General features: G+C 39.6%; 1 protein-coding gene across 1 annotated transcript in view; it reads left to right on the top strand.

Annotated features, from left to right (window-relative positions):
- Positions 1-8,042: 8,042 nt before the first annotated feature.
- The window catches only part of LOC307022847 (uncharacterized protein), an 18,759-nt gene continuing 11,712 nt past the window's right edge, over positions 8,043-15,089 (top strand). The window contains exons 1-2 of the mRNA XM_079655749.1: positions 8,043-8,158; positions 11,894-12,253. Coding sequence (XP_079511875.1) covers positions 8,122-8,158; positions 11,894-12,253 — 397 coding nt within the window. The 5' untranslated portion in view covers positions 8,043-8,121. The remainder of the gene's footprint in view (positions 8,159-11,893; positions 12,254-15,089) is intronic.

Genomic DNA, 15,089 nt, shown 5'->3' with positions numbered 1-15,089 from the left:
CAGTGTCATGGTTACAGATGGATGCACCAAAAATGTTGGTTACATGGAATTGTGACTGACAGAGAAACAGTGCGAATACTGCTACAGTTATTGGATGGTGAAGGTGTTGATTTGAGGTCAAGAAACAGACTGCGAAGGCGCATCTACCACAGCTGTGGTCCAAACTATGTATGGCACATTGATGGTTACGACAAGCTTAAGCCATTTGGAATTGCAATCAGTGGATGCATTGACGGGTTTTCAAGAAAGATGATATGGCTTGAAGCTTACAAAACAAACAAAGACCCGAAGATCATCGCTGGCTACTTTATTGATGCTGTTATCAATGCTGGTGGGTGCCCTGCCAGACTCAGACTTGATTTAGGAACAGAAAATGGCCATATGGCTGAAATGCAGCAGTTTTTGCATTTTTCTGAGAACCAAGCTGAAACAGACAATGTAACCTTTGGTCCAAGCACTGGAAACCAGCGTATTGAACGATGGTGGCTGACCTTGCGAAGTGAGTGTGTCCAGTTTTGGATGGACCTTTTTGACAAACTGAGTGTAGATGGCTACTTCTCAGACAACTTCTTGGACAAGTCCTTGATCCAGTTCTGCTTTCTACAAATAATACAGGTACTTGTCACATTATGAAATAAATAAATGTTGAATGTGGTGAATATTTTTAAAGAGCCACAAATGAACATGTGTAAAATAGAAATTGCCTGTTTTCCGTGGATAGAGTGAATAATAAGTTATTGTTTCTGGCTAACAAAAATATGTGGGTATTCAGAGTAGCTGTGTCAAATAAGTAGGTATCTAAGAATTTTTATTTTCGGGTTTATCCACCACATTTGTATAGCTGTTAAGATATAACATTAGTTGCACTGCTGCAATTTACATTTTACAGGTATTAATATGATTGTGCCAACCTACCATGGTAAAACTAGAAGACAAATCTCACAAATATAACAAAACATGGGTCAAGACTATACTTCACTAAGGCAGTAATCACCACTGCCCAGTATTTTTCTACTTTCTATTTGACTGAATATGATTTGTCTCCTAGGAAGAACTTAATGAGGTTGTATTGACTTGGAACAATCACAGAGTCCGTCAAGTCCATAACTCACGATCACCCCATGGACGTCCCTCCATATTGAATGCAGTCCCTCACCTGTATGGAGGCAGAGATTGTTTGCACCACGTGGACCTGGAGAAAGTTCAAGTCTGCCTTGATGAGTGTGTGTTCAAGGACTTCCCATGTGATGAAGATGTGTTCCATATCTGTGTGGATCTAATGTCAGAGTATAATCTGAAATTAACAAAGGATGTATTTGAAACTGTTAACCTGTATATCACACTCAGACAACTGATGAACAATGAACTGGATCATTAACTTTCCTGGGGCAGTGTCACAATTTATATTTCAGAAATGTGTTTCCTGTTTCATCCCAGGACAAATTGAAATATATATACTGATTGCAATTGTCAGAATTATAATATACTTGAACCTGTGATGAATGAAAATATAATTGTAGCTGTTTGAGACACGTCAAAGATGTACCAAATGTTCTCAGTACATATATTTGTATGTACACACAAACAAAGTCATGTGTTGCCCTTTGATTGACTATGTGTAAAAACAGGATACAAATGCAAAATACACACATGTATTCATATAATTATTTATTCAGCAGAGAGAGTGAGACAGAGCGAGTGACTTCCTCAAACACTCCTCTCTCCTCGCTCCTTTCTCCCCTTCCATTTATCTGAATCCAACCAATCAGCTGGCAGACTTCAATAAACCTCTTAAACCAAAATTGCTGTTTTCATTTTGACTGCATTTTAATCTAACTTGCTACAGCATCAGCAGCCTTTAATTGTAATCCATCGATACGTTTATGAGTGGTTTAAATGCCAAACTGTCTTTTGGTAAATAACAAGAACAGCACCTGAATAGAATAGTGCTTAACAAAGGAAGATATACATTGTTGTCTGAAATAACTGATTTAGACTCAGGTTATTAGTGAAGTCTAGCAATATAAACCATCAATCTTAAACTACTTCCTTAACTGAGGTATTCACAGAAAGTTATCTGCATTGAAACGTAAACATGTTCTTAAACTGAAAACAATGTTCAACAAAAGTTGCTAAAAGCAGTAAAGAAATATTGACAAGATGTTGATGCGGTGGCACTCAGTAAGTTTAAACAAGCTGTATTACTTCCTTCACAATAATCTGGAAAACCTACAAATTCTAAACGTGAACCTCTGATTGCAGTCTAGTTGCTGTAAGCTGAAATCTTTGTATCTTAGACAATATCCATTACCCACACGTTGCTATCTAAGACTTTGTTCATTTCATGTCGGAAATCTGGGTAGTGGTCGTAACTGACTGGCAACTCCAAGTAACAGCCACATGTATGAGCAACAGGTCTTCTTTGAAATCCCTGAAGTTGTGTGAAGCTGACAGTGATGCTCTTTCCTGTGAACAAATCTGATCCTGTGCAAAATCTGAGGAAAAGGGAGAGGTGCTGGGTGTCTGACTCTCTAAGATATGCACTAACATACTTGACCATTTGTTTCTCCTGGGCATTCTGTGTACTGGGGTAAGTCATTGATCTCATGATCTTTCTTGATGTTGGTTGTAGCTCTTCATAGACTGCTGCAATCCCTTTCAGCTCTGATCTAAGAGGTGCAAGTGTGTTGTTCCACTGTTCAATCACAAAAGCAGGCTCTTGAATCAGTTTTTGGTGAGCAATCTCCTTCAAGATTTGCTCAAAGTTATCTGCTGTTGGAAGCCGCCGGCAGTTGTGGATATCCATGATTTCCAACAATTCTTCTTGGTCCACACCTTCAAAATCTGAACGACAAGATTCAAAGATCACCCGCTCCGACTCTGAAACATACTTGAGAAAGCTGTCCACAAGATCACTCTCAACAAAGCCCAAAAGAGCTTGCTCCAGAATTACAGGTGAAAGTTTAACAGGAAGGTACTTCTCTTTTTGCCAGCCAAATGTGATTATTCGGCCTACACTTTCCCATTCTTGTTTACCAAAATCATGACGCAGGTATGGCACTTTGAAGCCATTTCCCATAGTGCACTTCTCATAAAAGTCATTCCAAAATTCGGACAGTATATCCCTCATAACACCTCCATCATCCACAGCTTTTTCAAGCTTTCCATCGGGAAGAATAACTTGGAAGTGAAAGTCATTCTCCATGATATTTTCCTCAGAAAACACTACAATAAGTTCTCTGAGAATCTGTCCACGATGAAGAACAATAATTTTCTTCACTCTTTGTCTCTGATTGGCTTGTTCCTGAAACATATCCATTGAAGGAGGCATGGATGATTCAATAGACAGTTCCGTAGAGAGAGGCAATGTATCATCAAGACTGGAGTACTCCATCAGAGAGATGCTGTCTGTGCGGAAAGTTACAATGCCAATATCATCTAAAGCACCGACATGAAACAGTGTTTCATGTTCTTGCAAACTGGATGCATCAGTTGGGTTGACTGTGGTGTAAAGAAGGGAAACACTATCAATGTTTTCATTTGCAAAAACTGTGCTGCTTACATCTGAAGTACTTATCTCCACCGGATCTGTTGCAGATGTGTCTGTAGAGAGGTGATAGATATCAGGTCTGGCATGTGTGTTTTCACCTTCTTGAGCAGTTGCATCACTATTGTTTTCCACCAGATTTATGTCACTGGCAATGTCTCTCTTCTTGGTGGTTAAATAGAAACGTAAGAGAGGTAATTTTGTCTTTTCACAGTTCCTTGACTGTGATACTATCCTCTAATGAATGCCGCTGAAAGTCCGTTAAATCAATGTCAAAATCAGTAAGGCTCCCCTCTGCATTTTTTCCATCTGGAAAAAACAACTGCTCAGCCTTTTCAATTAGGTTCTGTTTTGTACTGTCCTTCATGACACACTCTTTTCTGGTCCCTCCACCCTTTTTGGTGCGTACCTGCACAAATTCCCCTTCTCTGAAATGCACCCATCCAATTTCAATCTTTCTTTGATTCTTCTGAGCATTCTTCTGAGCATTCTTCTGAGCATTCTTTGGAGCGGTTTGATGGTCTGTCTCAGACACATGATCACCTTTGTTTCTTGAGAGCTTTGCTCTAAGTCGATCAAAGAGCTTTGACTTGCGACTCGTGGGTTCTTTTTCCTTCCGTCTACAGTATCCAAAAACAGCCAGTCGATCACCATAGGATGGCAGATACTCTCTCAGCTGGTCATCTGTCATGAGAGTTATGACACTGGAATCCATCTAAAATGAAGAAATATATCAAGAATTCTTAGGTCAAGTGAATTAAATTACAACCATGAAAAACCTGCATACACAGCACCAGGTTTTTTTATGTTTATTTGTGAATTGTCACATATTTCCTATATAAAAAAATCAAATCAAGTTTTATTTATAGAGCAAATTTAAAAACGATTTTTGGTTGATCCAAAGTGCTGTACATGTAATAAAGACACTTTACTACAATAACAAGAAATGTTCAGAAATATAAAAACAAAATATATACAGTATAAACTACCTTCTCCTGTTCCATTCGCTGTATGTCTTCCTCAGGCACATGTCGTGACCTTAAATAGTCAGATAGCTCGTCCATCTTGTGACAGTTGAAAAAACCTCTCCACCTGTGTTGAATGAAATGAAAGCTTAAATGTAACCTTAAATACATTTGATTTTTAAAGTTGATTTTTACAAAATCGTTTTTGTTTGTTGTTTTGGTATTCAAGCATCTTCACAGGTAGGTTGTGTAAGTTGGAGAAACCAGCTAGAGATCACTAGAATTTGAAAATACACAACCGGAGAAAATCTGCCACTTCCTTACAGAGCACCTCCACCAACACACGAACGCGCACATGACCAATGAGGGCACGAGATAAGTTTGTGCACAGATGGAAGGCTGACAGGCAGGTAGGCCATCCAGTTACTTTAGCCTGGCCGGCTCAGATGATTGGTCGTGCTTTTTACAGTACTACGGCTTCCACAGATGATATTTTTTGTATGTATTTATTGTCAAAGCACTTAATGTATTCATTGCTATCGGGATGTTAAGAGCATTCCATGGAATATAACAAAAAGCGTATCTCGAGCCGGTTTCTCAAACTTATCTACCCTACCTTTAAATGTCATGTTTAAATAAGACTATAAACTTTACTCCAAATTCTCCAACTAAGGAGGAAGGGGAGCATTATTTAATTTTATTAGATTTTATTGATCTTGTAATAGTTAAAATAGGACTCTTGGTTATCAGATTTTCGTAAGTTGGCCTCTGATATGACAAATCCAATCTTTAAAGTGGTTAAGGGGAAATATTCACTTCTTTTGATTTTATTGTGAGGCAGCTTATGACATCGCTGAATGAAAAAGCACCTGCAGTGACTAGTTGACGATAACCTGTTTGGCTGGATGTTCAACAAAATAAAGAAGCCAATGGAACTTCAATTCATGTTTTTAAAATGCAATTTTTATTAAGAAGGGAAAGTTGTTACATATGCCATGAGCGTGTTTATTTACTTAATGCTCTGCTTTTTTTCATAGCTGTGTAGCAAAAACTGATTTGTAAAAAAGGGTTGACCCGGCTTGTATTAATATTTTATGAAACAATTAGCTATCACTTGCATGGCAACAACTTTCATTGTACGTTGATACATCTCAACAGCAAATGTTGCGTTGCATGTAAACCAATAGTTGACTATTTTCAGACTTGTTATAACATTCCCATTAGGCTTTTCCCTCTTTCATGAAAATAAGTTACCTATAAGCTATACTTTAGTTGTGATTAAGACTATATTTAATATAAGGAAAAATGCAACATTTGTTCTAATTGGTCCCTCCTCTCCTACTCCTCTGCCTCCTTCTCCTCCTCTCTTCCTATTCCTCATCTCCTCTCTTGCTTACTCCCTCTTCCACACTTCCTCACTCTCTCCTCTTACTCTAACTCGTATATTGCTAACACACTCCTGCCCGCATTATCAAGAGCCTGACTAAGTTCTAGATTTGCCAAGTAGCCGAGATATCCATGTGTTATGATATTAGGGTCATGCAGAGTGAGATCGCTATAAAAGAGAGAGAGAGAGAGAGAGAGAGAGAGAGAGGTGTGGCGTGTGTGTGTGTGTGTGTGTGTGTGTGTGTGTGTGTGTGTGTGTGTGTGTGTGTGTGTGTGTGTGTGTGTGTGTGTGTGTGTGTGTGGGGGGGGGTGCTAGTGGATCGCCGGAGCTGTTAGATTAACATTAACATGCTTATTGTAGTTGTAAGTGCACTGCCTTGCAGCCTGTAGCACCATCCTGGATGGAGCATATGTGTGGGCTGGACCTGTATTTTACAGTAAAGGAGTGAGCAGAGAGTAGAGTAGTTGTGATTCTTGTTCTGTTTTCTGTGACAACCTGCCGCACCCTCTCAGACTTTGAGTTGCGCGCGCTACTAAAGAGACGTGTTACCATGGAAACCAAACAATGGTGTAGCTGTATTAAAGTCCGAGTGGAAATAGTCCTGAGTAAATCTGATTTTGTCAGAAATCGGGAGAAATGCGGGAGAAATATGACCCCGGGAGGAAACCGGGAGAGCGGGAGAGGGCAATGAAATCGGGAGTCTCCCGCGAAAATCGGGAGGGTTGACAAGTATGTGCGAGAGTGAGCGAGCGTTTTTATGTTTCTGGAAGTAAAACGAAGCAGCGGAAAATATAGGTCTGTGAAGTATTTTGTGTAACAAGAAGAACTAAATAAATGCAACGGCCTCCAAAGAACAGCTCGCCTCTCTCCAGTCATTTCGATATTATTGAACCTGAAGCTTGTTGCTTCGGCCCTGGGAGACCACAGAGTAATCCCCTGTTTCCTCGACTACGGTCTGGGAGCCGAGAGGAAAGTTCAACACATGCATAATGAATGCTATCCATGCTATCTGACTGTACTACTTCGGTTTGGCCATGTACTGAATGATCGCTATGGCATTAGTATTTCCCCCAGAATAGCAAACTGAAAAGCGATAAAGAACGACAGTGCAATGTTCAATTAACGCATTACTTTTTAACCACTGCGTTACATGTAGGCTACTATAATTAGTGGTGTACCGTAGCTGAGATAGCATTTACGGGTTAGAGTTAGGCTAGCAACTCACAGCAGCAGTATGCCTACACTATTGTCATTAGTGGCGTGAACGTTACCACAAAACTATAGGCATATATGTTATAGTTCAGGTAAAGTCAAAGCTATGAACTGCATTGTTGTAGTTTAGCTGCAATATAGGCTATATGTAACATCTAACATTTACAAAAGTCACCTGTAATAGTTACCTTATTTAGGACTAGATGCCGTTTGCATGGTGGAGAGCAGCAATGTGATGAAGGGACCTTTGAAGACAGCGCCACTGCAGCGCATGCGCACTTCTTATCTCATAATTATGACTTTTTATCTCATTATTTCGACTTTTTATCTCATAATTATGACTTTTTATCTCATTATTTCGACTTTTTATCTCATTATTTCGACTTTTTATCTCATAATTTCGACTTTTTTATCTCATAATTTCGACTTTTTATCTCATAATTTCGACTTTTTATCTCATAATTATGACTTTTTATCTCATAATTTCGACTTTTTTATCTCATAATTATGACTTTTCATGGGGATTTTATTTTTTTCAAGTGGCGGAAATGGGCTTCCATAAAGAAAGAACCAGGCATTACAATTAAAATAATCATGCTATTTATAAATACGTTCTTGCTTTATACGCCCCTTGGAAGTATTGTTTATTTTTTGAAGTATTTCCGGTTTTGTTGCATAATATGCAGATACATTGACGGATCTCCGCAGAAACGAAACCCAAGGGCTGCAGCTCCTTGACTTTCAGTCTGTGGAAGAGAGTGTGTGTGTGTGTGTGTGAGTGTGTGTGTGTGTGTGTGTGTGTGTGTTTGCGTGCGTGCGTGCGTGCGTGTTTGTGCCTGTTTCATGGAAATCATTCACTCTTCCGTTTTCTGCCATAATGAAGATGTTGGTGGTCTCTCAGCGTGCCCTGCATGAAAATAAAGTCCCTTCTCACTTCCTCCCAATGACATCACTGTTTGTTACTTATTGAACAGATCAGTCCTCCTGCAGACAGCTGTTTTTTGTATTAGATGATGGCAGGTGTCATACGGATCCTCACCTTCATTTGTGAGTTAACTATTTATATTTATTTTCTGGTTTAAATTCAAGCATGGCTCCAGCTTCACATGCTCTCTATACATCAAATTCAAGGGCATGTGAATAACTTTCCAGGGACCAGGGCCCAGGAGTTCAAAACTTTTAATCCCTATCTGATCAGATCAGATTTGGATTTTGGGTAGTTCAAAACCAAAAAACAGGATTAGGATCACTTTGATATCCGATCAGATCAGGAAATCAAATCCAAGCTTTAATCTGGATCAAATCTTCAAAATGGGTAGTTCAAACCGACAGCACAGGATTGGGATCAGTTTGATCCCAAAACACTGGATTATCCTGATCCCACCAGAGGGGTGGGTTTCCAGTGGATTACCAGACCAAAATGTACCATTTATTTTTAAATATGTTTCAATTTAAATAAGATGGCAAAGTTTGTTAACTGAAATAATACACCATTCTTAGTCTTCATGGGAAATACATTTTTGCTCACGTTTGTGGTGGCCTATTTTGTTTTCAACCAAATGTTGATGACATAAATGTTTATGCTCATAAAAGTATCACAACAAAGAGTGTCAATCACAAATGTAATTTAGATTAAAGTAAAAATATCTTCAACAAAAAAAAAGTCCATCATCTGTCATCACCTTTCAAATAAAAAAATTTAATTAAACATTATATAGACCCTCCAGAATAACGCGGGCAAAAATCCTTGATTATGCGGGCTAAATTCCTTGATTATGCGGGCTAAAATCCTTGATTATGCGATTAAACATGCGGGGTTTTATGTGATTTTATGCGGTGAAACTGCGGGAAGTTGCGAAATATGCGGAAAGTTGCAAAATATGCTAAATATGCGGGAAAAAATTATCGATTTAAAAAAGAATATTGGGCTGTTTTATTTATTCTCTCTCACACACAACCTGCCACTAACGTTAAACCCCTTTACTATTCAATTAAACACATTCAATGTTTATTTATTGTAAAAGCAATTGGGCTATTTTAATCTCACGCACACACACACACACACACACACACACACACACACACACACACACACACACACACACACACACACACACACACACACACACACACACACACACACACACACTTCTCCGCCTCATTCTGTTTTCATTTACTCGTTCGTTATCTGCAGCTTCAATCTTGTAGGCTACTCACCTCATTTCTTGTAGCCCTCGAAAGGGTTTTGGAGGTTGATGCCTCGTGAACGTGAGTTGTTTGGCGTTCTTGTCCGCAGCAGCAGAAAGCATTTTCGAATGTTTGAATGAATCAAAGTGGGTCGTCACCGTCGATTTTCTCTTATGCTCCAACACACAGTTGCACGGGGTGCAGAATAGTTTCCCCCCACTTTTTGCCCGGTCTTTAGTAGAAATGTTCGTCGGTAAATGAGATGGATTAGATATTTTCATCTTGGTGTTTTCTCTATCGTGTGAGCTCCACACGTTCACTCTATACAGTGTTGTTTACATTCTGTGATGCGCGAGCTGATGACGTCATGTCAAGACGAGTTAACTTTTTTTTTTCTCAACTTTGTGTGGAAAAATGCGGGGATTATGCGGCCTTTTGATAAATATGCGACCTTTTAGAAATCTGCGCCATTTTGCTGATTATGCGGTAAATTCTGCGATCGCAGAATCGCGTTTTTCTGGAGGGTCTAATTATAGATGTATCTGCAATGTGGTCTCTTCTCTTTCTTGTATTATTTTTCATATCCACTAGATGGCGATCGGTAGGATTAAAGTACTGATGTTCAGGATCTAGTAATCTTGAAAAGTCGTAATCTGGATCAGGCTGATCCTATCCTGAATTGCTTTGAACTACAGGGACAAAATGTGGCCGACTTGTCTGATCCTGCATCACAAAAAATGGGATTTCAAAATCTGATCAGATCTGATTGAGAGCAAACTTTGAGTGTTGCATGCAATTTGGGGTAGTCCTTGTGTAAAACAAAATAAGATCATTATCACACCTCAATACGTTTCTGAAATAGTTCCTCAGCACAAAATACCAACGAAACAAGATTTAGACATTTCTTTTTGATGAGATCCCGTTTAAAACAAACGTTTTGGGGGATCTTTTTTTGTTTTGGGATTTTTCACCAACGAAAACCTGAGCTATAAGAAACAACACTAAAACAATAAGCATGATTTTGCCCACCAGAACATTTTCTGTACTATTCCTTTAATCATTGTATGACTGCTAGATTAACAGAAGGACCCATTGCTAAAAATGTTATAATTATTAAAATACTAATATCACGATATCAATCAATGAATCAAATGCTTAAAACGCCACCCCCATTTAAATCAGTTCATCAAGCCTTTCTCCATTCTTCTTCTTTGTTAAGTATGGAGGCATATGAGGAAAAAAGATTTCCTCTCAAATTCAAGGTCACACGGGTGATTGATATACAGATTCTGTTTTGGGTGAGAGTTCCCTTATATTGGAACCAAGGGGCCCCAACTATGACCAACAGTACAGCACAGAGGTGTGCACACACTTTTGGCCACATCTTGTTCTTATAGAGTGGTTCAGTGATGACGTGTTTTGTTGGCTGAACTAGAAGTTAGCATTGAAAGGGGTTCCACGATCTTTGGGGGTATTTAGGGGGACCATGGACAGTTGTAACACTTTTTGGGTTTTCCCCAATAAGTAAAAAAACATTTACATTAGGATAGCCATTTTTCTATATTATATATTCTCAATCTGTCAACTACTGAAACAATGTATTTAAGTGTTTTTATGAAATAAGTAGCCTACAGTTTGGAAAATGTATTTAAAAACAGTCACTCTGTTACAACCATCCCAGTGTACAGGGACAGTTGTAACGTGTTAATAATGGTTACCTTTTTTCACACTACATGACAACAAATAGGGAAAGGCAAGCTGTCAAATTCTAAGATGTTTCACATATCCTCCAACAAACAATGCACAATGAACAGAACTTAAAACAGAACACTAGATGGAATGAATCTGATTCACAGTTGTGGCAGGTGTAAAAGTCACTTCCATTGGTGCAGTCCTTGTGTGCCCAGGCTTTACAGGAGCAGCACTGCAGCCAGATCTCCTTTTTTTCTCAGCCTCGAGTTGATTTGTTATGGGAGTGTCTGTGAGGACAGCGGTTTCTCTTCTTTTTCTCCCCTTTGTGGTCCGTGTTACAACCGTCCCAGGACCACCATGTTTTCACCCCCAGTGAACCTGCCTGATTGCTAGCTTGACCCATATTTAGCTAGTTATATTTTTAGCTTACAAAACAGTGATTGTAATAATACTAGTTTGGATTCCTAGACATTTAACCTCAAGACAGTATACGAAAAATACATCATATCATTTTTTTACCTCAGAAACCACTTTTGCTGATATCTTTCGGGAGAGATTAAAACGTGGATCCTTTTTTTCACAGCTATCTTTCGATCTAACTGAGCATGTGCAGAGTGAGTTTCAGCTTGTTTGTGATTGGAAATATTGAAGGAGTTACAACTGTCCCGTGTTACAACTGTCCCTGGTCTCCCTACTCCACAACAAAAATAAAACTTCACACCTTATTCAGGGTAGCTGACCAAAGATTAATCATTGACTCAAGCTAAGAGAGCCCAAAAGTGCTACAATGCTAACTAATTTCCGCGTTTTGGGACTCATTCCTGCACCTCTATATTTTTCACTCCAATATTTAGTAACATGTTAGCATCAGCCTCATAGTCTGACTTCCTCACCTCTCCTCAGGTGTTACAGGATATCACCATTCTTCTGCCTCACCTGTTCTCCGCCCTGCCCTTGTGGTCCAGGCGGGACAGAACGTCTCGCTGACCTGTAACATGACGTCGTGCGCGGAGCTCACCTGGTACGTTGTGCGCTCCAATCAGCTACTGCCTCTGCTGACGGTCACAGAAACTAAACTGAAAGACATAACTGTGTCCTTCAATGCGGCAGTAAGTCGCTTCGGCACAAGTGGTCAAATGGAGCGTGGCACGCTGACTCTGGACATCCTCCAGGCAGAGGAGCAGGACGCCGGGCTTTATTTCTGCTCTGGACGCTGCTCCGGAGATACTCATGTTAACAGAGGGATGCATCTCGTAGTTGATGGTAAGAATGTTATTTTTTAAACCTGAATATTCCCATCGAGATTTTTGAAATATTGTTTTAAAAGGGAGGTCGTGACAGCAGCAGCACAGAACATTTCACATAGAAACAAACACCTTTTCAACCAGTTAAAAAAAAAGAATTTAACATAAATTAGCAGTGTGCAGTAGCAGGTCATAAAATCATGTTTTAAAGGTCACCTATCATGCTATTTTTAGGCAATAGCATAGGTCTCAGATATATATAAAAAATATAACAAACATGTCTATGAAGTGTTTTGCTCAAAATACCATCAGATGCCATGCCTCATATCCCTCTATTTCTCTTCCTGTTTAAAAAGTGCTGATTTGGGGTACAAACCTTTAAAAAAAAAAAATTTGATAACAAATAAAAAAGGAGGGGGCTGAGCTCATGCGTACGGAGCCCCTAAAGGGACATGGAAAAAAAAAAGAAATGGAGAGAGAAAAAAAATAAAGTCAGGAAAACGGATTCGTAGGAGGAAGTGGAACACACATTAGACAACCATTTCATTGCAGACTGTTATGTTTACGTGGGGAAATGACAGAGCATACATTATTTGAGATAGACTATATTTTGAAGTCAGACTTAATTTTATGGACATTTCGGCCAGGGGTGTAGAGCTATTGGTTTAAGCACAGGATTGGCAAAAACAGGAGAGTTTGTAAACCAGTCTGCTTTGATCTATGAATTAATGTCCGTGACACGCAGAGTACCTGCTTCCCCCGCAGCTTTTTTATAGGGAAACAAACAATCAGAACACACACACAGAGCCAGTGGCGGACTGCCCCACCCCCCCTTGACAGTTTACGTCGGCTGGGCAGGGTGAGATTCCCGGGTTGATTTTTAGTCCCAGTCCGCCCATCATGCGTCCTGATGACCGGCGATCTCCTTCATAAAACTAATAAAAGGGGGAGTAATCGGGCAGTTCGGTGTGTGTGTAGAGGTGTGTGTGGTTAAAACGGCTTGTGGTCACTCTTTATAGCTGTTCAATGAAGGTAAACACAGAAGGCGGTGCGTAAAAGCTCTTTGAGCGCTGGTGCTGCTCTTCTCTGAGTGACACGTCCCGCTGCCTCCTGGAGTGACCACACACCCCTGGCCGAAATGTCCTTAAAGTGAAGTCTGAGTACGAAATATATCTCAAATAATGCACTGTCATTTCCCCACGTAAACATAACAGTCTGCAAGGAAATGGTTCTGTCCTGTGCGCTTTTACTTCCTCCTTGGCGCACCGGTAACTTTCTCCCCCCAAAAAAGTCAGGATAACGGGTTAGTATCTCGTGCGCACGAGATACTAAGTCGTGCGCACGAGAAAGTATCTCGTGCGCACGAGATACTAACCCGTTATCCTGACTTTTTTTTTTTTCATGTCCCTTTAGGGGCTCCGTAGATGCGGGACCCGGCAGCAACTGTCTAAACTAAATACTGCCGTGATGAAACCAACCCGATATCACGGCAAGACGTGAAAATGTGACGATTTACCATGCTGGGAGACGTGAAGATGTCACGATTTTGTCCCTTCAAACGTGACAGTTACACGGTATTGTTAATGTTAACCCATGTTAACCAGTGGAGAAATAAACGGAAATGCCAAGCAAATGGTACCCCGACGGTCTGTTGTTATTGTCAATATTAATATAATAATGATTTATTTTGTAATAGTCACTCGATTACGCCGATTTTCTTGTTGCCCCAGGTGGTTGACATCTCTTTTAGCAGAAACAAAGGCTACATTAATGTATTAAAGCGATGTTAATCCGTGCGTGTGGATGTGGAATTAACGGACGTGACGTTGTGCGATTGAGTTGCCAGCAACAGCTTCGGTTCATCTTAATTTACAAACTCTTCAACTACAACCGTAATTATATTTAAAAACATGTTAAAAGGCCTCACGAAATACTTTAATACAAATTAAAATGTAAATGTGAAGGAATGTGTGTATAACAAAATACATCGGTCATAAACGAAACCGGAAACAGTCGTAGGCAAGATCCTCAGCTCGGTGATTGGATGGTTAGCCGCAATGCATGCTGGGATTTGGTGTTTTTGTGATGTGAAATCTGAAAACGTTTTTTAAAAATAAAATAATACTTTATTCCGAGTGTGCTTGCTTTTCTCTTTGAAAGTCATCATATAACGGCATTGTAATACACGGTTCGCCTGCATTAAATATTACATATCTGCCGTAGTTCTCTATTTATAGTGCACTGCTGAGAAGACTTCTACACAAACAGGAACAACTGCAGACAAAACTGAAAACGTGACGTGGAATATAAATATATAGGGAATTAAACAGCATCTTACATTTCTTTCCACACAATACGTCTCCTTTCAGTATCAACACTAATTCGTCTGACTTTTATATTTGATCCAATTGGTAGATAGGCTGTATTTACACCATCACGGTGCAGAGCTGATGGAACAGGAAACCTGGTGGTTAAAGCAAGTTATTGAATTTTATTATTTTATTATTAGATATTAATAGGAGGATGTGCAAAACAGACAAACTAATAAGGCTTAATTTAAACATTAAACAGTACTTTAGGTTAAAGTGGACCTATCATGCTATATTTGAATAATATAGTGTAGGACCATAACTATATAAGGCATATTTATACTTTTTATTTTTCAAAATACCAAACAGATCATGCATTTTAGCCATTCCTCATTTTGCTCAATTTAACACTGTCTTTGCATGGGCTGATTCTGTGAGAACAGCACCATCTACAGGCCTGAAATATGTACTACAGCGTCTCCAGCGCTTTCGAACGGCAATGTCCGTGGCTGTCTCCTCCTGATTGGTGGAGTTGGCCCAATAGCC

The sequence above is a fragment of the Notothenia rossii genome (genome assembly GCF_949606895.1).
Source record: "Notothenia rossii genome assembly, chromosome: 10".
Classification (NCBI taxonomy): domain Eukaryota; kingdom Metazoa; phylum Chordata; class Actinopteri; order Perciformes; family Nototheniidae; genus Notothenia; species Notothenia rossii.
The sequence above is the reverse complement of the archived record's forward strand: the minus strand, read 5'-3'. Positions and strand labels throughout refer to the sequence as shown.